Source organism: Panthera uncia, chromosome D4, assembly GCF_023721935.1.
Source record: "Panthera uncia isolate 11264 chromosome D4, Puncia_PCG_1.0, whole genome shotgun sequence".
Taxonomy (NCBI): domain Eukaryota; kingdom Metazoa; phylum Chordata; class Mammalia; order Carnivora; family Felidae; genus Panthera; species Panthera uncia.
This window is the reverse complement of record NC_064807.1, coordinates 61545386-61570673: the sequence shown is the minus strand read 5'-3', so window position 1 is coordinate 61570673 and position 25288 is coordinate 61545386. Positions and strand designations below refer to the sequence as shown.

Sequence of the window (25288 nt, the reverse complement as noted above, 5' to 3'; positions counted from 1 at the left end):
TGACATCTACATTTCACTTTTAGCAACAGATGAGGAAAACGGGGCCCAGGACGCTAAGGCAGTGGTCCAAGGTCACATCACCAGTAGGTGAGACTTGCAAAGTCCTCTTGGTTTGCAGAATTTGGGGTGGCAAAAAGCACCAGTTCTGGAGTCAGACAATCGAGGCTCAAACGTTGTCTCTGCCACTTCCTAGCCATGTGACCTTGGGTACATTATAGAACCTTTCTGCGGTTCAGTTTCTTCCTCTTCAAAATAAAACAAGTACAGCATTGCAAATTATTGAGAGATTAAATGAGTCAATACATCTCAATAACAGGTTCACATCCCTTATTATAATTTTCACAATTCTGAAATCCAAAAGGCTCTGAAAACACAAATGTTCTCATAAGTTTGCAGCAAATTATTTGGTGGCAAAATGTGACTTGAGACTGTCACCTTTATTCCACTTGATGGGATGCAGAGAAAATGTGCCTGATTTTAGGTTCTGACTCAGACCCTGCAGAGGGAGTTATACAATATGTAGCATAAGCACTATATTTAATCTTTAAAATCTGAAAAATTCTGATTTCTAAAACGCATACACCCTCAAGGCAATCAGATAAAGAATTGTGGACCTGCCCTTAGAACAATATCTATCTCATATGTAGGGTAAAAATGAGTTACCTATGCTCAGTAGAGCCCAGAGGGCTCATGTAATGCTACCAATTCGCTAAGCCCATTTTCTAGAAAGGATGAATGAAGAGACAGGAGTAATGGCAAAGGTCAACACAGGCAGTCATAGCTCTTTTTTCATTAGTCAAATAAAGGTTTTTCTGGCTGTAATACAGTCTGTCCTAGCCTCCTGAAATGGTTGAACACTCAATTCTGGGTATCAATCTCTAAACATTTATAAAATCAGTCAACAAGTATTCATTTAGCACCTACTGTATGCTTGGTGATGTCGATACTACATGGTCCTTGTATACTTACCATTGAGATGAAGAAGACAAAGGTACAGTTAGGAAACAAAATGGTATGCAAAAATGTGCTAAATCACAGTGGCATAGGCTACATGCTGAGATCAAAGGGGCTTTATAAAGACAGTGGGATGAATTACAGACAGCTAGTTTATATGATCTTGGGGTCTTGAGACTCAATTTCCTCATCTGTAAAATAGGATTGTTGTGAGGTTAGCAATATTTTATGTATAGTGCCAGATATATAAGTTGTGAACAAATATTATATTTTTTCTCTGTAAATTGGCTGTTGAGAAATGGTCAAGGCACTTGAGTGGGTGTGAAGATGAATTGACTGTATGTTGCCTAGAGTACAGGTTGGATATGTTGAGGACATTGTCAGAACTTAGAAGAGTGAGGCCAAGTAGAGTGACACAGTGGAGGGGAAGGGGAGATTGGGCAGAGATATTATGGAAAGTCTTACCTTGAAGTAATGAGAAATAGGGACCTGTGAGTAATTTTTGTGTAGGGAATAACGTGATAAAAGAATAGTGCTGAAAATTATTATTTTTTGGAAGGTAGAGGGTTGGGAGGATTGGGAAGGTGGGAAGCAGCTCAGAGTGTAGAACTGCAATCCAGCACAGGCCTAGACTCTAGGAGGAGGGAGGTGAGTGGAAATGACATCTTTTGCACTGAGGGAAACAACAGAAAACTCTCATGGAGCATTGCTATTTACTACCCTAATAAAATGTCTTATTGCAACTTGACAGGCAAGTACTGGGACAAATAAAAATTCAAAATTCTTCTACCTCTGCTTCTCAAAAAGAAGCTTACATACATGTACAGACTTGGCTCTTTGAGTATGGTGGTGGCACAGTGAAATATAAAGCATCTTCTAAACACAGCACTAATTGTTCTGGCAGTTCAGAACAACCAGGGCTAGCTTGGCTGTAGCCTAACGTCTTAGATGTCAGAGAAATCTATCCCGCCCTCTTAAAAAATTCAAGGTCAAACATGTTTCTGCAGACACTTCCAACTTTTCCTTGTCCTGCCCTGGTTTTCCCTGGGAGATTTTATAGGCTAAAGAAGTCAGAGTGTGCTTCTTTGTCCCAGGGATGAAATGACTATCATGTGATGTGACGATTTCTTAGCCATTGAACATGAGAAGCATGTTTTTGAGATCATGGCTTCTGCACAGGAACAAGGACAGGTAGAGAGATATGCACTATGTTTTATTTGTACAAAATGTATTTTGGCAAGTTAAGTGATTTTCCCCCATTCTTTTTGTTATGGAGTACATATGGCTTACTATTCACTTCCCAAAGTCTCCTTGAGGCTAAAGGACTGCTTGAAGCCACTATGCAACTAATACTTACAGTATTAACATAGCACCTGGCAGGTATTTAAAAATACGTTAATTGAACTTGAACCATTGGTGCACTAAAGTAAATGTAACTGTCTTTCTATTTTCCATGTGTTATGGTTATAGAGATAGCCTTAACTAAAAAGAAATCAACCTACCCCTTGGCCACCCACCCAAGGCCATAAAACACATTTGAAGGGGATCACGAAGGAAGGTGAAAGGTATTAAATACTGACTAGGAACAGTAATTTTTAAAAAATGATTGGAATATTTGGACTAGATTTTTAAAAGTTGAAATTTATTTTACAAATATGCTCAACTGGGTATGCTGTGTATGCCCCTAGATTTGCTGATGAAACCCTCCTTAAGGAAGGCAGATGAAAACAAAATTTTACCGGAATTAGAGAAATGGAGTACTGTAGTGATTTATTGATTTATTTTGCCACCAAAGGCTTTTACCTGTTTGTTTTAAATGTTATCTGGTTAATTTTATGTTTAAAATTGACTGGGCTAAGAGATGCTGGTAAAATACTATTCCTCGTGTCTGTGAGGGTTTCTGGAAGAGATTTGCATTTGAATCTGTAGACTGAGTAAAGATCAACTTCACAATGCTGGTTTGCATCATCCAATTCATTGAGGGTGTGAACTGAACAAAAAGGCAGAGGAAGGGCAGATTTGCTCTCTGCTTAAGCTGGGGCATCCCTCTTCTCCTGTCCTTGGACATCAGTGCTCCGGTTCTTGAGTCTTTGGACTGGGACTGAACTACACCACTGGCTTTCATGGTTCTCATTTGTAGATTGCATATCATGGGACTTCTTAGCCCTTATAATCACATTAGCTCAAAACTTTCTCCTCCTATTCAATTCCATATTGTCTTTTAAAATGAAGGCATCACAAGATCTGTTGTGTGTGTAGTTTCTGGAAAGGTACCCAGGTGAGTATCAGGTGTACCAGGAACATTTCAAGTGCCACTTGCGTAGGTTTAGTTGTGAAAATTCAGAACTGCACACTTAAAATAGTGTCCCTCCCTCTCTTGTGCATGCACACACAATTTAAATACAAGGAAAATGTTATCACAGAATTATAGGCAGCATTAAGTCCTATCATCTCTTTAGCACAGCGACTCTATTCATCTGCCCTTGTTTACAGGCAGGCTTACCTCCTGCCACATTCCAATCACTGGAGGTTCGCTCTGTGGCTAGTAGGTCCTCTTACAGTTCTGTCTTCAGACACTATCCTTTTTTCTTGGTCCGTATCTTTTAGACCATCTATAGCATCATCCCCTCTTGAAAGCTTTACTTTCTCCTTCCCTCCTCTTCTGGCATTTCATGTTCCTGTTATTTCTATCATCCTCTTAGAAAACAACAGTGAACACTGCAGTAACCTTGCTTTAAAAGTTCATCTTTTTGGCTATGCTTTTTATAAGCAATGAATTGTACATACAATCCAGAATTGTTTCACTGCTACTGGAGTTTTGAGATATCATTCCAGGTTCACATCCAAGGATGTTATGTAATTTTTGTTGGTATATCTCATATGACAATGTCCCCACATTACAATGAGGCAAACAGCCAGAGCTTCTGCTAAGCAAGGTAACCATACACAAAACAGATGCAACTCCAGCAAAAAGCACAATGTCTTAGTGTGCATGCAAACTGCAAAGTATGAAGAATATACTTTGCATTAAGCTTTTCAAAATACTGAGAACAGGTATAAGAACCTCATTATTAGTTTAGACCATGGCCTCTGAACCACTAGTGGACTAGTAAAACGGGGGAGATTTACGGCAGGAGGATAACTGAGGCATCAAATGCACTTTCAGTGGCTTTTTATGCTTTTCATTGGGCTACAAACTGTTTTTGAAAAGTTAACTATATGCTATGAGCACCTAATTTGAATAGGAGAGTGCACAATTTCTACATGTATACCGTAACACTGACATTTACATGTGCACACACACATATTCTGAGAAGATTTAAGTTTGGAGGTGACATTCAGAATGTCTACAATATTGAAGAAAAGGAGGTTTTTTTCCTCAAGCTATTAGGAAGTTAGAATTGGAGTTCTGGTGTTTTGGAATTCCATATTCAGAAACTAAAAAAATTGTATTTAACCTTAATTGAACTAACCCAGGAAAGGTAACTTACAGGCACACCTCATTCTATTGGTTTGCTTTATTATGCTACTCAGATACTGCATTTTTTCTTTTTTTTTTTCAACTTTTTTTTTTTTTTGGGACAGAGAGAGACAGAGCATGAACAGGGGAGGGGCAGAGAGAGAGGGAGACACAGAATCGGAAACAGGCTCCAGGCTCTGAGCCATCAGCCCAGAGCCTGACGCGGGGCTCGAACTCGCGGACCGCGAGATCGTGACCTGGCTGAAGTCGGACGCTTAACCGACTGCGCCACCCAGGCGCCCCGATACTGCATTTTTTCACATATTGAAGGTTTGTGGCAAACCTGTGTCAATTCTATTGATTCCATTTCTCTAAAAGTATTTGCCCACTTTATGTCTCTGTCACACTTTGGTGATTCCTAGAATATCTCAAATATTTTCATTATTATGTTATGCTAATCTGATCAGTGATTGACTCATTCAAAGCTCAGATGATGGTTAGCCCTTTTTAGCAGTATTTTAAAATTAAGGTATGTACATTGAATTCTTAGACATAATACCACCGCACACTTAAGTGCAAACATAATTTTTATATGCACCAAGAAACCAAAAAATTAATTTGACTTGCTTCACTCCAATTATCTGTTTCATTGCATTGGTCTGGAACCAAATACACAATATCTCCAAGGTATGCCTATAGTCACAGGTAGAACAAGTGAGAGCAATTTCTTTTAAATCTTGATACTAATTTTTGAAAATTTTAAAAATGTTTATTTTTGAGAGAGAGAAAGAGAGAGTGCGGGAGGGGCAGAGAGAGAGGGAGAGACAGAATCTGAAACAGGCTCCAGGCTCTGAGCTGTCAGCACAGTCTGATACAGGGCTCAAACTCACTCACTCAGGAGTGAGATCATGACCTGAGCCAAAGTCGGACCTGAACCGACTGAGCCAATTGGCTCCCCAATTCTAATTTTCAAATGCAGTATTTGTTTGACAGGATAGATTTTGCACTAAAGTAATAAAGAACTCTTACACAAAGCAAAAAACAAAACAGGTTTAATGATTAGAACAGATGAATTAGTAGGTTTATATAACCATTAACTAAGGGAAACCCTAGAACCAGAAATAAGGATTTTAAAATTGCATGCAAAGTCTAGTTACCATAAAAACCAAAGCAATACCAAAATATCTCAGCTTCCTAGCATAGACTCCAGATATTTTTTATTTCCAACTCTTGGTAATCAAAATATGTACACTTTTGCATGCTACTGGTAGTGGAGGAGTAAGATTATTTGTATAGGACTACAATTATGTTTCACAGTTGGGAGGGCACATAAAGAAGTGTCTTCCTCCACTTTGTTGGGCCCATCTTAAAAAAAGGCACTCCCTAAGGTTCCTTGGTAACACCTTTGCTAGGTTTCTTAATTACTCACATAATCTTTATGTGTAAAATTACTGGTCCACTCATTTCACAGATCTGGGAACCACAAGGCATTGGAACTGCTTCTTTAACTCACATGCCAAAAAACTGGCTTTCTTAAGAAATGACCAAAACTTTGGAGAAGCAGTTAAAAAGAGAAAGGAAAAAAAAAAAACCCAAAAAACACCTGGGGCTTTGTTTCCTTGAAAATGTAATCATATGCTTAATTACTAGGCTTTGGCATGCACAGCCAGACACATCATGGAACTGAAAGAACCACCATATAATGGTGGCAGAGGACTTTCTTGAATAATTACGCTACTTTTCTACCTTCAGCTCCCTTGTACCAATGCAACTTTGTCCTTCTCTCCTTTTTAATTACAATACCAAGTGCTCTGAACCTGGGTTTGACCTCTCTGCTGAAAGATGTGTTAGAAAAGGATGCTTATTTTTTTTTTTTAAAGGATGCTTAAATAAATTACTGAGTCTTTCTCTATGATCATCAAAACAAAGAGAAATGGAAGTCTTGAGCTGCCTGTGGGCAGTTGTCCACTATTCACAGAATCTTCAGAAACAATTTGCCTGACACCAAGGAGAATTTATCACTAAACCTGACTCATGTTGAGCCATACTGAAACCGCACTTGGGTAGCTAGTCTCAAGTCAAACTGCGCTCGAACATTTCTTGACATTTATTGCATCCACGTAGAGTGCAATTTTTGATGCTGAATCAGAGATATGCGGCAATTGAAGGCTTCACCACAAGCATCACATTCATGGGTTTCTTGGGTTTTCACCTCTGCGTGGATCTTCTGATGGTTGACAAGGCTGCGCTGTTGACTAAAACTTTTGTCACACTTCTCACACTTGTAAGGTTTCTCTCCTGTGTGTATTCGCTGATGCTGAATAAGGCCTGAGTTCCGGCTAAAGGCCTTCCCACATTCATCACATTTATGGGGTTTATTACCTGTGTGAACACCCTGATGTCGAATAAGGTTACAAAGTTGACTAAAGCTTTTGCCACACTGTCTGCATAGATAAGGTCTCTCACCAGTGTGGATTCTCTGATGTTCAATAAGAAATGAGCTCCGACTGAAGCTTTTCCCACATACAGTACATAGATAGGGCTTTTCACCAGTGTGTATTCTTTGATGTTGTACAAGATGAGCACTGACACTAAAAGTTTTCCCACATTCATCACATTTATAAGATTTTTCCTTGGGATAGACTTCCTGCTGTATAACAAGACTGCAATTTGGATCAAAACTTTCCTTAGTTTCATTGTATGAGTAAGTCTTCTCTCTGGTGTGGATTCTCTGATGCTGAATAAGACCTGAGCTTCTACTAAAGGCTTTTCCACATTCCTCACATTTATGGGGTTTGTCTCCTGTGTGAATTCTCTGATGACGAGTAAGGTTGCACAGTTGACTGAAGCTTTTCCCGCACTCTTTGCACTGATAAGGTCTTTCACCTGTATGGATCCTTTGATGTTCAATAAGAAATGAGCTCCGACTGAAGCTTTTTCCACATTCAATACAAAGAAAAGGCTTCTCACCAGTGTGGATTTTTTGGTGTTGTATAAGGTATGTACTTAATCTAAAAGCTTTTCCACATTCACCACATTTATGGGGTCTTTCCCCAGTGTGAATTCTCTGATGTTCAACAAGTAATGAATTTCGACTAAAGCTTTTCTTACATTTGGTACAGTGATAGGGTTTCTCACCAGTGTGAGTTCTCTGATGTTCAATAAGGTGTGATTTCCAACTGAAGGCTTTCCCACAGTCACTACATTTATGGGGTTTCTCACCTGTGTGGATCCTTTGATGTTTAACAAGGCTCCTTCTCTGGCTGAAGCTCTGTTTACACTGATTACACTGATAGGGTCTCTCTCCAGTGTGGATTCTCTGATGTCTAATAAGGGTTGAGCTCACACTAAAGGTTTTTCCACAATAATTACACTCATAGGGCCTTTCCCCAGTGTGAATTCTCTGATGTTCAATAACAAACGAACTGCGACTAAAACTTTTCCCACATTCATTGCACTGAAAAGGCTTCTCACCAGTATGGACCCTTTGATGTTGAATGAAATGGGCCTTGCGGACAAATCCCTTTCCACATTCTTCACATTTATGGCATTTCTCTTCTGGGTTTGGTCTCTTACGGATAATGTTAGTGTTTCCTCTGAACATTCTCTGTTCCTGGGCCAAAGATTCCCTTGGTATTTCCCATAAGAAGATTCCTCTCTGTTTATCTAACCTACCAACAAGTTCAAAGGTTTCTCTACCTATGGGATCTTGATCAATTTCACTTTTGATTCTTGTAACTATTACACCCTGTGGTTCCACTTCTTCCTCAATTTCCTCAATTTCTTGTTTTACAGTTGGCTCCTCATCCTTATCTCTGTTTAAAACATCTGGAATAATAAATAGAAAATAGAAAATAGAAAGATTAGCCAGGCTCTTTGCTAGCAAGGAGAAATGCTTAGGAAAATAAGATTAAGATAAATCAATCCACTACATCTATAAAATGTGGATGATTACTTCACAGTATTGTTGTAAAAATTAAATTAGTTCCTATACATAAAGCATTTAAGACCATACCTGGCAAAGAATACAAGCTATGTAAATATTATTATTAGTTAACTGATGAAAAGTTTTTCTTAGAGAAGGGGTGTGAAGAGTATTGTTTTTTAACGGAGCAAGCTTTGAAGTTTTAATTTTTTTTAGTAATCTCTACACCCAACATGGGGCTCAAACTCACAACCCCAAGATCAAGAGTCACATGTTCCTCTGAATGAGCCAGCTGGGTGCCCAGAAAAGAGTGTTTTTATGAGGCAAATGATAAGTTAGTGGGGGTAAGCAGAGTTGGGAGGAAGGGCTGGTGATCAACAGAGAATTATGTAAGGTAAGATGGGCCAACAATGAAATAAAACAAGTAGTGGTGTGATGAATTAGTCTGTCAAAGAAGAAAGGATGACACAGGAAGAAAACAGTAGGTTCTGGGAAATTTGGAATGAAACAACATTGCTGGAGTGTGAGTAGATTAAGTAACTGACAGAAAGGAACACAAAATGATGTTGAGAAAGATAAAAGACAAAAACCAGGAAGCAACAATTAATAAGAATTTACTTATTAAATAAAAAAATAAAAATAAAATTAAAAAAAAAAAAAGAATTTACTTATTGCAATCAAAAGCATGCCAGGCATTGTGTAATGATTCAGTATGCAAAGATAAGACATGAAACTTCCTACCAAATAAAATGAATGACAAGTATACTGGGGAAAGAAAATAAAATGGTAAAATATTAAGTAAAGCAATTCCTGTATCAAGAGACAAAACAGCTTTAAAAAAAATGGGTTGGAGTGACATGGAGTCTATGATATAGAATGAAAAAAATAAATACAAAGGAACACAGTCAAGGTTAATGAAAGAAACAGGGAAAAGCAGTGTGTGGTAACCTCACCTACCACAAATCACCCCACGTTCTTCAAGTATACATGATTCTTACTCTTCCAAAGATGTAAAAGCCACATTGGAACTATCTGGTTCCAACTGAGAGTCTCTAAGACATCTGAGAAATGAAAATCTTGCATGTGTTAAGGAAAGATAACATAATGGTCTATGATGTAAACGGAGTGGCATATAGAACACTTAAGTCTGCCTCTGACTTCTTTCTTTTCTCTCTTGCTTTCTGCTGGATAATTCCACATATTCGGTTGATCACTACCAAATATATATTTGGCCCTAAACAATTTCCTTTTTTAGACTTCCTCTTTTCTCTTAATTTTCTAACCTTCTACCTTTGGAGTCATCTTCGAATTTTTCTTCACTCACTTTAAACCAGTCATTAAGTTATTTTATTCCAAAAAGCCTTCTCTTATTCCTCTAAGAAACTAGTAGAAACTTTATTTTTGCTTATACTACTTACAGTATTCTCTTTCAAATTCACTTCACTGGACTGCTTTCTTTCACACAATGAAAAAGGATCAAAGAACTCCCTCAACTTTCTTCCCCCTTCCTATAAAATTATATGCAATGGCACATGAAGATCCCATTCCTATCCAAGCTGAATTCATCTACCTTCTCTTTATCCCACTTGTCTCTGAGTGTTTGTTCAATTATTAGCATTTTTCCCTTTTTCTTCCATCTGTATTCTCCATTGTCCAACATATCAACATGCATACAAATATGTCCAACTATATCTTGAACTTGAAATCCTTCTCTTAATGAAATCCAAATTTGTGAAATAAAATTTTAACTCTGTAGCTCTCCATTTCCCAACTATGTTTTCCATGCCCAACATCTTCCCATTCAATCTGTTCTATAACCTACTGTGAAATCTGGCTTTGGTTTCCAGCATCTAGAGATGCTTCTTATGAAATCACCAATAACTTTTTTTTTTTTTCAACGTTTTTTATTTATTTTTGGGACAGAGAGAGACAGAGCATGAAAGGGGGAGGGGCAGAGAGAGAGAGGGAGACACAGAATCGGAAACAGGCTCCAGGCTCCGAGCCATCAGCCCAGAGCCTGACGCGGGGCTCGAACTCACGGACCGCGAGATCGTGACCTGCCTGAAGTTGGAAGTTGGACGCTTAACCGACTGCGCCACCCAGGCGCCCCACCCATAACTCTTGAATAACAAATACAATGAACACTTTTCAGTCTTTTATTCAGCAGCATCTGACACTGTCGATTATTCTCATTTTGACACTATCTGTTTTTGGTTTCTATGCTGTTGTTGTATTAAGTTTCTATGCTGTTGTTGTATGCTATATGTATGTATTGTTGTATGTTGCATTTTTCTAGTCCCCTCCCTACTTTTTCTTTGGCCTTTTCTAAAAAATCTCCTTCATGTATTTTTCTTCCTTTGTCAACTGCTGTTTGACAAGGTTACTGTTACCAATAATGTTTACATTCCTTTCTTTTAAGCTTATTTATTTATTTATTTATTTATTTATTTAGAGAGAGAGAGAGAGAGAGAGAGAGAAGAGACACAGAATCCCAAGCAAGCTCTCCACTGTCAGTGCAGAGCCTGACAGGAGGGCTCAGTCTCACAAACTGAGCTCATGACCTTAGCCAAAGTCAAGAGTTGTTTGCTTAACTGACTAAGCCACTCAGGTGCCCCACCCATGTTTACATTCTTACCTTGCTCTATATTCATACTCAGGATATCTCCACTTACATGCCTCAAAAAGGGCTCGCAATTAACATGATCCTCATCATCTGCTGTCATATAGATCTCTACCTCTAATTATCTTCTCTTAACGGGCATCCTCATCCATTACCCAAAGTAGAAAATCATCCTAGATTTCTCCATTTTTCTTTTTGTTACCCAATCACCAAAACCAAAGATCTGACTCTCTAGTATCTACCTTCTTCCCATGTTTTCTCTGGATGATGCAAAAGCCATCTAATAATCCTTCACTCTAGTCTTTAAGTTGCCCCCACACCATACCTACTGCGCTGCATCCAGAGAGATGTACAGGAAATGGAATTCCAGTCACATCACCACCTGTAGGTTCACTAGTACTCTATCACCTCTAGGATCAAATCAAAGCTCTTTACATTATGATACTCAGTGCTTCACAACAGGTTCTCTAAACCTCAAGTCACCCTTCTACCCACTTTCTCACACTGGAATTGGGCAAATTGCTTATGTTAATGTTTTATACCATTTCATTGCATATCTCGTTTACTAAATGTCCCCCAGCGTTGTTTACCTGGTCAACTCTTGGTTGCTCTTTAGGACTCAATTCAAAGCAACAGTTCCTCCACAAAGCCTTCACTAAGTCCACTAGACAGATTAGGTGTTCTGTTTTTTATCACCAGTCCTCATCCACAACTGTATTACAGCTATTACTGCACTGCTGTTTTAACTATTTGTGTTCATCTCTTCTATGGGTTTGTAAATTCTTTGTGAGAAGGGGAAGTCTCTCTTAATGTTTACCCAGTGGTTACTGTTCCAGGGGTTTTACTCAAAGGAGTAAGACAAATTCTTATTTGCAGACAATATGAATGTCTAACTGAAATTTCTAGAAGAATTAAGTGAAATATAATAGCAACATGAAGACTAAGCTATAAAATAAATACTGGTACTTACTACCAAGGATAACCAGTTGGGAAATATTATAGAAAAATAAAATATGCTTTTCATGATAACCAAACCATAAAACCTATGAATAAATCTTACAAGAACTGTACGAGATCCACAGAGATAAACCATAAACTTTTTCTGAAGGACTTAAGACAGATAAATAGAGTCAACCAAATTGCTAAAGAGATTCAATATTATAAGGATCTTAATTCTTCCTAAAACAATCTATGAACCCAATTGTATTCCAATCAAAATCTTATGAACTAATTAAAAACCCCAATGAATCTAAATTTCAACTGGAAGAATGCAGAAAACTAGCTAAGTGTATCCTGGAAAAGAATATAAGAGAATGATTTATCATGGTAGATATAAAATGCAATATATTGCTAAGTAAAATAGAGATGCTCTGGCACAAAAATAAACAGGTCAAAGAGATAGGTAAAGAAAACAAGTGACTTCAGTCTTGTACACAAAGCAGCACAGAAAGGACTATCTGTGAAATCTGGGCTTGTTAGCTATAATCACCTTCTGAGGTCTCTGCCATGCTTGTCTTATGTTCCCATCCTGTGATCATAGCTAATTTGTCTAGAGTACCGCTGACTCAAAGTGCATCTCTCCCAGGAATTTGGAATTAAAAATGAAATATGCAGTTATTCTGAACATGACAGAATTGTAACCTATCAACTCAGAAGCTATAGGGACAAAAGCATGTGGATATGAGGAGGAAAGACTAATCTACCAAGGAGAAAGAAACAAAATGCAAGGGTTAATCACTGACTTCCTGAGCGCACCAATTTTTGGGTTTAGTCCTTTTCTGATATCCAGTTGCAATCATGCTTATATATCCTATGAGCCACCTATGTCCCTACAGTAAGTTCTCTTGTTGGCTTAAGCTAGTTTGAGTTGATTCCTATAATCTTTAATCCGTTTTAATAATATGCTAGCTGAGAAGAGAGACAAAAAGCAAGGAAATGGTAAAGTGGAAGTGGCTAAACTTTAGGAAAGAACAAGAGTTACCACACATTTTCTAAAAAGGGCCAGACAATAAATATTTTTAGCTTTGTTAGCTAAAAATGGTCTCTGCTGCAACTATTCAACTCTGTCACTATAGCGTGAAAGTAGTGTCAGATAATACACAAAGGATTGGGCATGTCCATGTTCCAATAAAACTTTATTTATAAAAATGGACAGTGCCAGATTTGGGCTGTGGACCATAGTTGCTAACCCTAGTATCTAAAAAAGTATAAAAAGAACAGTTTTCTTGGTAAAAGAATGACAGAATGGGGAAGACTTGCATTCTTAGCGCTAGCACAGTGCTTGATTATTTATTGAATGGATGAGTAGTTGAACAAATAACTGAAAAGAGACTATAATCAAAGAACTGAAGCAATGAGACTAAGGTCTTACAGGTACAGCAATTCCCAATTCTGTCAAGGTCCAATAAGGTTCAAGCAGACTGAAAAGGAGTCATTAAAATTAAAGAAGTCCAGTTCATTTCAAAGAACTGAGATCAAGCTGTCAGCTGTAATATCAATGTTGTTACTAAAGCTTTTAAGTAAAAATCAGCATGGAAAGGAGAAAGGTATTAAATAAAGGACCAAAATTAAAACTGGAAAAGTACTGTATTAAGTAAAGCAGCAAGATGAAGTGCAGGAAAACACTATATTAGAAAAGTTAAGCGGGCACCTGGGTAGCTCAGTCATTTAAGTGTCAGGCTTTGGCTCAAGTCATGATCTCGCGGTTCGTGATTTTGAGCCCCACACTGGGCTCTGTGCTGACAGCTCAGAGCCTGGAGCCTGCTTCAGATTCTGTGTCTCCTCTCTCTCTCTCTCTGCCTCTCCCCCACTCATACTATGTCTCTCTCTCTCAAAAATAAATAAACATTAAAAAAATTAAAGAAAAAAAGGTTAAGTAATTGTGATTTTTCATCAAGGGAATGGAGACAGAGTCTACAGAGGAAGATGAAAAGGTTGTGGAGGGAGAAAGAACTGATAAAAAGCTGTAGTTCAGCTAAAATGAGAGCCTGAAAGTAGATCACAGATGGGCTCACTGCCATGCCTTCATCCATATGGTACTCACATTTTACAGTAGTAGGGACAGGCAAGACTGGGCATTTGCCTGGTTCTATCAACCAGGATACCATATGTGTGGATAAAGCTGGCAGTGACTCAGAGACACCATGGCATATTGGGAGAAAAAAATCAGCAGCTGATCTGGCTAGAGACTGAAGTGGTGTGCAGGAAGTAATAGATGATGTTAGAAAGCTAGGCAGGGGCTATTTAGAGAGGCCCTGGTAGGTAGGACAAGAAATTAAATTTTTTATTAAGCTCTCAGGAATCTGAAATTGTAAGCAGTTAACTAACAAAATCACTTTGGTGGCAGTGAATAGAATGTATTAAAAGAAAGGGAGTTGGAGGCAAGAGGCTAGTTTATGGGCTAATGCAATAATCTGTTCAAGAGGTACCAATCTTTTTCTTGTTTTTATGTTTATTTAATTTTGAGAAAGAGAGAAAGGGAAAGATAGTGTGTAAATGGGGGAGAGAGGCAGAGAGAGAGACACACACAGAATCCGAAGCAGGCTCTAGGCTCCAAGCTGTCAGCACACAGCCTGATGCAGGGCTTAAACCCACAAACTGTGAGATCATGACCTGAGTCAAAGTTGGATGCTTAACCAACTGAGCCACCCAGGAGCCACAAGAGGTTCTGAGTCTTAAGTATAGTAATTCAGTTATACAAATATTTAAAGGCATATAATATATACCTGGTTCTGTGCTAAGTGCTGGAGAAATCAAATGAAAAAATATATAGTTACCATCCTCATAGAGACCAGTCTGGTTAGAGAAATAACATAAAGAATGACTAGAGTACAGTCATTTGATAAATTGATCGTAAACTGTGCATACAGTTGACAAATTCAACAGAAGTGCAGCACAGTGCAATACATGGCAGCACAGAGAGGAGTACTTAATTCTGAAGAGAAGGTCCTTGAGATCTTAATGGTTATTTGAGATTGGCCAGGTGTGAGTTATTTATGTGGTCTTCAAAAGGAGATGCCGAAGATTTTGGAGCTCTTAGAGAAGATAATAGGTATGATGATGATAGCAATCAACATTTATATTATACTTAGTACATGCTAACCAGTGTCCTAAGTGCTTTACACATATTAACTCAGTTAGTACTCACAGTAACCCTAAGAAGTAAGTGTTATTATTACTGCCATTGGGTAAAAAAGAAACAGGCATGGAAAGGTTATATAATTCACCCATGGTCACAAGGCTTCTAAGTGGTGGAACCAGGACTTTTGCTTAGGCAGTTAGGCTTCAATTGCTTCTTTTAGGTAGAGATAAAGATCTGGGACTCATCACAGTGGTAGGTGATGACCTGACTGTAGATAAGGTTCGCCAAAGAAAGCATGTAGATGGAGAGGAAAGCAATACAAGTAAGCAATAAAGAGCTTCAAATACATAAAGAGAGGTGAAATAAAATAAGGTCCAAGTGTCTATTCCATTTGACAATTAGGCTATTAAAGTAGAATGCTAAACAATTTAAGGGGAAGGGTAGAGGCAAGAAAAGGGGCTTAGAGATAATGGTAGGGAAAGTAAAGAATATACATTAACTACTCTTACAAAAACTTGGCTGTAAGTGAACAAGGAGCAGGTTACAGGCTCTCTCAAAGGACAGCCACTCCCCCCCCCCCCCTGCCCCCGGCCCTACTTTCCCCAACTGGAAGAGTCATAAACATACCCATCACCAAAATAAAGGCACCAGAGGAGAAGGAATAGAGACTGAAGTTGTAAGGGGGAAAAAAAAAAAAAAAAAAAGATGACGGATAAGTTCTTGGAGAAGTGAGGAAAAAGGAGCAGACCTAAGCGTACACACGAGGGGCAGAAAGTTAGAGTTCATATTCAGTGGCCTCTATCTTCTCTGTGAAACAGAAAGTGAGGTCTACTACTGAGTGATGGACCCAAGGAAAACTTTTTTAAGTTTTTGGAATGGTCACTAAAGGGAAGAAGAGAATGAGCAAATCAATGATAAAAAATTGGCTGAGATGTAAAAACCCACTGGAGACTATTAGAAAAGCCATGCATATATCCAGGGCATTAATCCTTTCAGTTAAACAATTTCCCCTGCTGTGCTTGGCAACTCAGGAGAAAAAGCTGATTTTATAACCAATACAGAATATGAAGTTTGCAGAATGGGTAGAGCACAATGACAAGGTGGCAAGAGAGCATGCTGATGATAATTCATATGTAGGTCCATGGAATAGATGAAGAGGTGAAGTTAGAAGAGGACTGATAATCTGGGAGGAAAAAGGAGAAATCAAGGAACAAGTAGCATGACTGGGAATAAGCTGGTTTGGGAGGAAATGAGTAGAAGATGTAGAAGCGTAAGAAATTGTAGTAAGCTCTACATGGGCAGAGATCATGTCTGTTTTGGTCACCCCTGTTTAGTTATGGTCTAAGATAAAAACAATGGCTGAAGAATTTTCAAAGACTAAGATACTGGGGCTTAAGATTTGCCTGCCTTGACAAAATTGAGGGTTGATCACTGATGTGACTTGCTGAACAAAAAAGGAAAGCAAGGTTCCTGAAGACAACATGGTCAGGATATAGCCAGGCTTAAATAATGGCTGCATCATTGATGGCATAGGTTAGCATAGAGAGATTCTGAAATGTGACAAAATCTACGTGTGAGACCAAACAATGTTGGCAGATGACAGCAGAAGAGAACTGGGTGGGTAGAGCAAGACTGCTGAAGCCTCCAAAGGGAGATTTTGTTTGAAGGGTTAAAACTAACGCTTTGGGAACAATACTGAAAAGCCAGGAGAATAGTAACTTCTCCCTTCCAGCCTTGAGACAAAGGATAGGGAAAAAGGAGGATGTGGGAGAGTAAGCAGCCTCTGCCAGAGAAGTGGTGTCCTTGGGAAAGTGCCAGTTTTCAGTTAAGGCCAGGAGGGGTAAGGAACATTATGTGAAGAAGAACAGGGGCTCCAGAAGGCAGAGTGAAAAGGGGTGGGAGGAAAGCAGTGGGAGGATGAGCCAGGAGGGAAAGTGCAGAGCAGTATGGGAATGAGATTATGAAGATAAGAAGCCAGAAAGGCTTGTATTTTGGTTTTTGCAAGGACACTACAGACGAGAGTCATGGAAACAATTAATGGCCGAAATGTTTGAATCTGAACTTTGGAACAAAGCAGTTTTGGTACTCGTGGTGGTTCAAGTGTTCTCAGGGTCTGATTTCTTATAGCTTCTTAGATATTTTAATCAGAGGAACAAAAGATTCTTACCCAGTGAGACCAGGTTTCCATAATTCTCCATCATGACATCTTTATACAGGCTTCTCTGAGCTGGATCCAGATAATCCCACTCCTCCTGGGTAAAAAACACAGCCACATCCTCAAATGTCAGCAACCCCTGAAATAGTACGATTTCTGTAGTCAGTTCTTGTTGTCTCAAGGACAATTCTACCACTGAAAGTAGCCAAAGCAATCACTTTTCAGAGCCGGGTAGTCTAGGAGGAACATGATTACCCAGAGATCCAAATGGGGCCCAATTCTGTATCAGACAAGCACCTCCAACTAGAGGGCAACTGAACTGGATCCTGGTCGTCAGTAGTGATGGTCCTAAGGATAGAGCTTTTCTGGCTGAATCATTATACCCTAACACTTTTATTTTAGTAAGTTGCCCCAAGGCCTCCCCAAGTTTCCTGTACCTCATTGCCCGGCTCCATCCAACTCTATTAGCAGTGGCTTGAGACCCTGTTCAATTCAATTGCAGGAAGTTCTCTAAGCGTCTACCTGGGGTCCTAGCTTCGTGACAGGCGCACAAGACACAGGGAAGAGTCAAAAATGGTGCCTCATCTGGAAGAACTCACAAATGAGAGCGCTTGTTTGCAGCATTACTAATTTTCTTCAGCTAATTTATCAAGTCGCTCTTGAAACGAAGGGCCAAGTGGGCGATTTGGTCGCGAGGCGCAATCCGGACCACTACGGAGTACTTCCTTGCACAGCGCTGGCCTTAAAGACCACGGTCGTGGGGTTGGGGGCGGGGGGGGGGGCAGGGTGGGTAGCGCGGCCTAGCTCCAGTAGTGGCCAGAGAACAGGGATACCCAGAGGGTCGACTTACCTTTGGCTCCGGCGGGGGGCTCGGGGAGGCCATCTCCAGAACAGAAAATCAGGACGGGAACCCGGGAAAGCCGCAAGGAAAGGAGCTTCTCGTGAGGCCTACCCGGCCGTTGGAAATTAGGCCCCACGAAGGCGAGGCCTCCAGGCTGGGTCTGGCCAGGTCCTGCCTCGGTCCCAGAGCGGTCACGACCCCAGCAGCATATCAGACCCACTACTTGGTTGTCCCCCAACTCCAAATTCCCTCCCCACCTAGCTGCGCAGCCTTCCAGGCCTCACTAGAGCCTCCTCCCAGTTGCCAGTTCCTCCTCCTTTCAGCCAAGGAGCGCTATGACCGCCCGCCCCCGGACCAGAAGGCGTCACCCGGAACCTTCCCGGGACGCCCCCCAACTACAACTCCCGTCGTGCTCTGAGAGCGCGCCTCGGTCCAGCCTCCGCCGGCAAGACCCATCGGACTACATTTTCCGGCGTGCAAAGCGGGAGGGAGCCTCTGGGGAGGCTTAACAGGAAAAGGGGAACACCTATCACTAAGCTTACACTTGATTGGCTGGTCTTGGCGCGTCACTGCCGGCTGGGGGCAGAGCCCCAGCCGGTAACTCTCTTCCGAGATGGCGGCGCAGTCAGTGTCTGGCGTTACCAGAAGAGGCCTCACGTGGATAGTCTTAGGGGCACCACGCAGAGAATTTTGGTCTCGATTCAGGTAAAGCGGAAGGTTAGATGGTGGGTCTCGTTCAGCGAAAGTGAGAGAAACTGAGGAGGATGAAAGGACGAATTCAAAAGTGGGAGTTCTGCTATTAGGACGGTACCCTGGCCCTGCGCCTGACTTGGGATAGGACGAGAAAGTACGTTAGGTTCTGAGTTCAGAGGCTTCAGCGCGGGTGTCCTTGAGTGGTGGGGCCCAGTCTTGGCCTCAGTTTTCTCATCTTATAACGGAAATGCCGCCCTCTTTCCCTTCCACTTCACTCGTTAGTGTAGTAAGCAAACAGTACTGACCATGTGTTCCAGGCACCGACTGTGGTATCAGGATACAAGTGGTTCGTTTGGAACGAGTAACATGGAACGTGAACGTGAAAGTGCTCCGTAAACTAAGTGCATTTGCGCGGGGTATTTCTTCACAAGCTAGATTCAGAAATGAAGCGTGGCCTCCTCGTTTTGTTCGTTTGTCCATTCATTGATTCATCAACAGATAGTTACTAAACGCCCTCTCAGGCCCAGCATTTCCCTAAGTAGGTTACAGCAGTGGAAGCAAAGTCCCTTCTCAGAGCTTAAGTGCTCTGGCATATGGGGAAACGGTGGCCCCATAGGAAGTATTTTGCTGAAAGCAAGTTAATGGCACAGCTGGAACCCGTCTTTGACTCTCCATCTACTGCTTTTCCCCAACACGGGGCTCAAACCCACAAACTGCGAGATCATGACCTGAGCCGAAGTCGGACGCCCAACCGACTGAGCCACCCAGGCGTCCCTCTTTTCTTTTCTTCTTTTCTTTTCTTTTCTTTTCTTTCTTTCTTTTCTTTTCTTTCTTTTCTTTCTTTCTTTCTTTCTTTCTTTCTTTCTTTCTTTCTTTCTTTCTTTCTTTCTCTTCCTTCCTTCCTTCCTCCCTCTCCCCCTCCTTCCCTCCCCTTCCTTCCTTCTGTACTTCGTCCTTCCTCCCCCACCCCCCATCATTCATTTCTGGTGCCTCCCAATTTTTGTAGTGATGACCAATCCCAGTCAGATACCAGCTCCATGGAAAACAAGAGTGAATAATATTTCATTAAGCACTGAAATAGTGTATTAGGCAGATTTCCTCACGTTGGCCCATGTACTTAGTAGTAGTTATCCAAGCAGTTTTCAAAGGACCCCAAATCAATAAAACAGGTTTCTGTATTCAGGAGTTTATAATCTGGTACAGTGGTTCTTAACCAGAGATAATTTTGCCTATCAGGGGGCGTTTGGCAATGTCCTTTGGTTATGACTGGAGCATAGGAGTGCTCCTCGCATTTACCCTGCCCTGGGTAGAGGCCAGGGATGCTGCTGAGCATCTTACAATTACAGGATAGCCTCCTACAACAAAGAATTATCTGGTCCAAAATGTCAAGTGTTTGGGCTGAGAAACCGTGATCTAGTAAGAGAAATAGAATGTAAATAAATAAAACTCTGGTACGATGACGTGTGCCGTGAAAGCAATATAAAGCGCTATACTAGATCAGAGGAATTTATAGTTATATTTGGAGAAATCAAGTAAAACTCCTTGGAAGAGAACAGTTCTGTTCTAGGACTTAAAGTAAGATTTCAATAGGCAAAGATGAAATTGGCATCTCCTGTAGGATGTAACTTGAGGTAACACATGGCCTCAGGAAAGTGGGAAACAGAATGTAGTAGTTTAGTGTGGGTAGGGCATGGAGTGTTTATAGTAGATTTGTAGGACATGAGGTTAGAGCGGTTGGTTGGGTTTGGAAACTGGGAATCCCAGACAGGCGATTTACCTCTTTACGTGTTCTTAGGAATTCTTACAGCATGTGAAATCTGTAAGTAGCTTTTCTTTTCTGTCTGTATCAGCTCAGTTCAACTCTAAGCTTCCAAAGGCAGGCACCTATCTTATTCTTCTCTCTACAGTGCCCAGAAGAGTAGTAAGTGTGCAAATTATTGGTTGATTTAGATAGATGGGTAAGATTAGGTCTGGTGTTTGTCAGTTTGTCAGCTGCATTAGTGCAGTTAACCAGAGATTCACATACTTGTTTTTGACCATTCTAGAAAAGAGAAAAAGCTAGTGGTGGCTGAGACACTAGAAGAAGTGAAGAAAGAGCCTATTTTGGTGTGTCCACCCTTACGAAGCCGAACATACATACCACCTGAAGATCTCCAGAGTCGTTTGGAATCTTGTGTCAAAGAAATTTTTGGTTCCTTTGTCGGTAACAGTTGGCAGGATGTGTCCCTGGAAGATGGCCTTCTGAAGTTCAGTTTCTTGGCACGTTTAGCTGATGACTTGGGCCATGCAGTGCCCAACTCCAGGCTTCACCAGATGTGCAGGGTCAGAGATGTTCTTGATTTCTATAATGTGCCTATTAGGGATCAATCTAAATTTGATGAGCTTACTGCTAGTAATCTGCCTCCCAATGTAAAAATCACTTGGGGTTACTGAGCAGAAGAGGAGCTCGTTAAGATCATTTTGTCCTGAGCAAGGGGGCTGGTTATTAATTAGACTTTTGATACGTTACCATGTGAAATGCTATCAGAACTGTTCTCTAAACCCACTTTTTCTGTGGAAGGATGAATTATCTCTTTTTCTCATCATGAATTAACAAGTAACAAGATTTTCTTTTTTCATGTTTGCTGGAACTTTGTTTTTTTAATGGAATCAAGTCTTTAATCATGTATGAAAATTTCCTTCTTTGGAGGACACTGTAATTAAACTTGGGTTTAAGATACAAGGCTATTATATGTTCACACATGGTCTTTATTTTTTACGCATAAATTAGTAGATGCAAAAACAGGTTTTAATCCTGTTAGGACTCTTAAACCTAAGGTGGTATTAATTATGTATAGTACATATACAAATAAGGAAACATAGATATGTATAAAAGAAATGTAAAAATCTATGTACAGCAAGTTGTTTCTTTCATTGCTTTACTACAAGAGTAAAAATAGTAGAAAATGATACTGTTCATTCTAGATTAATCTCTTTTGGAATTAAAGTAAATTTCTTGAAGAGTGTTGTGTATTTTTAAATTTTTTAAAGGTGAAATTTGTGGGTTGCCTGAATGTCTCAGTTGATTAAGCGTCCGACTCTTGATCTCAGCTCAGGTCTTGATTTCAGGGTTGTGAGTTCAAGCCCCACGTTGGGCTCCATGCCGAGTGTGAAGCCTACTAAAAAAAAAAGTAAAATTTGCTTTTTTGCCTTATCATTTCCTTAATTTAAGTATTATAAACGAAAGAATATATATGCCAGCTATGAAGTGCTGTGATTTTTCTTAAAAGAGATATGCCAGCTTCTGTATCTAAATGAATATGCTCTTCAAAGGAGATGATGTTTATTTCAAAACCTTTATCTTTTCTGTAACTTTTTATTTTTTTTAATTTATATTTGAGAGAGAGAGAGAGACAGCACGCAAGCTGTCTGCAAGGGGCAGAGAGAGAGAGAGGAAGACACAGAATCCAAAGCAGGCTCTAGACTCTGAGCTGCCAGCACAGAGCCCAATGCAGGCCTCGAACTCCCGAACTGTTAGACCGTGACCTGAGCCAAAGTCAGTCAGTTAACTGACTGAGCCACCCAGGCACCCCTTTTCTGTAGCTTTTTAAAAGCAGCTTTGAATACCTATGGGTATCCACTAGGGCCGTAAGTCTTTGCAGACTTTGGTGTACTCAATTTGTGGAAATAACTCAAATAGCAAGTTACCAGACAGTTCTGAATTACAGATGTTAGATGAGGAAGTGATTAAATTAGGGATTATTTTTGTTTAGACTTTAGATAATGGCTAGAGAGTAATAAGAGGAAGAAGGAATTTCTTATATTTTACCTTGACTACTTACAGTTCTGAAAGAAAAGTGACAGGTTTTAAACAAAGGAAATTGCATTTATTTTCTTTCTCGGGATGACTACTTTGAAGAGGGCAAAAATCATGTGGGTGTATAAATTCTGGCACATTAGAAAAATTAGTTACATTACAGTCATGCCCAATAAACATCAGCAGATGATCAGGTTTTTAATAACCTGTACATTAAAGAGCTTTTCAGAAGTCTGGAGTATCAGAGTGTCTGGAGCTTAAATATCAGAGCTATTATATACCTTCTATGTGAGAGGGTTTCAGTATGGAAATATTTGAATTTTACATACAGGATTTGATCATTTCATTTCCCCCACAACTTTTATTTCTGATCTGGAGACAGGAAAATGTATAAAGGGCATGATGGAAGTAATGGATGATAAAGGCGGTTTGAAAAAACAATTGGTTTCAGCTGGAGAACTGTAAAACCAGGCTTCTCATGAATGTAAAGGCAGAAGAAATTCTTTGTAGACTGGAGCTGTGTTTCTCAAAATCCAATGTGCATACAAGTCACTTGGTGGTCTTTTTAAAATGCAGATTCTTATTCCATAAGTCAAAAGTGGGTCCTGAGCTTCTGTGTATCTAAAAACCTCCTAGGCAATGGTGATAATGTTTTGAGTAACATGGCCCTAGACCCTAGTATTGAAGTGGGAAAGTTCCAACTCTGAAGCAGCAATCCTGGAAAGTTGAGCTACCAGAAAAGATAAACTGCACATCCATCAATAACTCTAGAGGGCGTCACTGTTCTACAGTCCAACACAATAAACATACCAGAATAATGACCTTAGGTTTTCCTGAAGATTAAGTTAGGTTTGCTAACTTATTCACTTAAGTAACCAAACTTGATATAATTCTAAAAGGTTACATTTGTAAAAATTAAATGATTGCTGTATAGAAGGAGTTGTCCATTAATTTTACTTAGTTGGATCTTTGAACTCCATAAATATACTTACAAAAACCCTGATGATAAAATATTCAGGGTTAATAGAAATAGTCTTGTACAAACAATATGTATTTTAAGCCACATAAGTAGACTTCTCCCTCTCCTTTTTAATTTTAATGTCATTTTTCTGATTATAAAAGCACATTTTTTTAAAAATTTGGGAAAGACAAAAAATACCATTTCCATCTTACTGCTCAGATAATCACTTAATATACTAGTACATTTTTAAATGAAAATAAACTTTTCTCCTGTATTTTAAAATTTACTGTGACATTGTCCCCCTGCTCCCTTCACTCTATGAGTGTTTCTACATTTTAAAAGTCCTTAATAAATTTGATTAATAATGCATTATTCCATAACTGGATGTTAAGTACAGTAGTCCCTTCTTAACCTTGGGGAGATGCATTTCAAGCCATCCAGTGGATGTCTGAAACCCTGTATAGTACTGAACCCTATATATACTATGTTTTTTCCTATGCATACAGACCTATGATAGCTTAATTTATAATTAGGCACAGTAAGAGATTAACAATGACTAATAATAAAATAGAACAATTATAACAATATGTTGTAATAAATGTTATGTGAAGGTGGTCTCTGATGGTATCTTATTGTACTCACCCTTCTTGTGATGATGTGAGATGATAAAATGCCTATGTGATGAGATGAAGTGAGGTGAATGATCTAGGTGTTGTAATGTAGCATTAGGCTACTATTGACCTGATTTACATCAGAAGGAGGCTTATCTACTTGGAGACTGGGGATGACTGCAGGTAACTCAAACTGTGGAAGGTGAAACTGTAGCTAAGGGGTAGGGGTGGGAGGACTACTGGGATTATTCAACCAATATTCTATTACTGGATAATTAAATTATTGCCAGTTTTTTGCTTTTATTCTTATCTATTTGTTTTAATCTGGCTTTTTTATAGTTGAGTATTGGTCTGCCATAAAACTCCCTTTTACTCAGAAATGGAAATCATTCCACTGTAAATTTCTTGACTCTGAACCTAGGAATGGGCAACTTGGTCCTGCTTCCGTGTGTGTGTGTGTGTGTGTGTGTGTGTGTGTGTGTGTGTGTTTTAATAAATATTTATTAATCTCAAGTCATCCTTTTGGCAATATTTTTTTTTAATTTTTTTTTTTAACGTCTATTTATTTTTGAGACAGAGAGAGACAGAGCATGAATGGGGGAGGGGCAGAGAGAGAGGGAGACACAGAATCGGAAGCAGGCTCCAGGCTCTGAGCCATCAGCCCAGAGCCCGACGCGGGGCTCGAACTCACGGACCTTGAGGTCGTGACCTGAGCTGAAGTCGGATGCTCAACCAACTGAGGCACCCAGGCGCCCCGGCAATATTTTTTTTTTTACGTAAGCTCTACACCTAACATGGAGCTTGAACTTAACCCCAAGATCAAAAGTCACACTCTACTGACTAAGCCAGCCAGGCCCTCCTGTCCTACTTCATTTGTAATCCATTAACGTGTGTTCTTGTGTATCTTAAAGTATAAAGTGACAAGTACCTTGAACTCAGTCATACCTGCACACATGAGCTTTATCTTATCTGCAGTTACTTTTCTATATCATTTTTATTAGTTTATTTCACAGTGCAAAAGTTCTCAAGTTTTTACTTGAATGATTTCTAAGTTGTCAAAGTAGTTGGCATAAAGTTTTTATAATATTCTTTTATTTTCCTTTTAATGTCTATTGGATCTGCAATGATAAGCCCTCTTTCACTTTGGTATTTGTTATTTTATTCTTTTTATTTGACCAGTCGGGCTTGTAG

At 39.7% G+C, this 25288-nt stretch overlaps 2 protein-coding genes across 4 annotated transcripts; one reads left to right on the top strand and one right to left on the bottom strand.

Annotated features, from left to right (window-relative positions):
• Window positions 1-5449: 5449 nt before the first annotated feature.
• Window positions 5450-18511, bottom strand: ZNF189 (zinc finger protein 189). 3 transcript variants are annotated; one of them, XM_049635324.1, is made up of 3 exons: window positions 18046-18511; window positions 17208-17334; window positions 5450-8242 (listed from the first exon to the last, which is right to left on the bottom strand). In XM_049635324.1, exons 1-3 carry the CDS (start codon window positions 18076-18078, stop codon window positions 6522-6524), a joined length of 1881 nt encoding a protein of 626 aa, XP_049491281.1. In that variant the 5' UTR covers window positions 18079-18511; the 3' UTR covers window positions 5450-6521. The 3 variants fall into 3 exon arrangements, with proteins under 3 accessions (XP_049491281.1, XP_049491283.1, XP_049491282.1); XM_049635326.1 differs by having other exon boundaries at window positions 17208-17289; XM_049635325.1 differs by having other exon boundaries at window positions 17208-17292; window positions 18046-18510.
• Window positions 18512-18613: 102 nt separating this feature from the next.
• MRPL50 (mitochondrial ribosomal protein L50) lies at window positions 18614-21729 on the top strand. Its single transcript, XM_049635410.1, has 2 exons — window positions 18614-18741; window positions 20775-21729. The coding sequence occupies exons 1-2, from the start codon at window positions 18650-18652 to the stop codon at window positions 21160-21162; spliced, it is 480 nt and encodes a 159-aa protein (XP_049491367.1). The 5' UTR covers window positions 18614-18649; the 3' UTR covers window positions 21163-21729.
• The last annotated feature ends 3559 nt before the right edge of the window (window positions 21730-25288 follow it).

Excerpts from the sequence above, each read along its gene's own strand:
- ZNF189 (XM_049635324.1), bottom strand. The coding sequence starts at position 18,078 with ATGGCCTCCCCGAGCCCCCCGCCGGAGCCAAAG. Across the intron at positions 17,335-18,045 it reads GCCCCCCGCCGGAGCCAAAG|GGGTTGCTGACATTTGAGGA; the intron begins GTAAGTCGACCC and ends GTACTATTTCAG. Across the intron at positions 8,243-17,207 it reads TGGAAACCTGGTCTCACTGG|ATGTTTTAAACAGAGATAAG; the intron begins GTAAGAATCTTT and ends TTATTATTCCAG.
- MRPL50 (XM_049635410.1), top strand. The coding sequence starts at position 18,650 with ATGGCGGCGCAGTCAGTGTCTGGCGTTACCAGAAGAGGCCTCACGTGG. Across the intron at positions 18,742-20,774 it reads GAATTTTGGTCTCGATTCAG|AAAAGAGAAAAAGCTAGTGG; the intron begins GTAAAGCGGAAG and ends TGACCATTCTAG.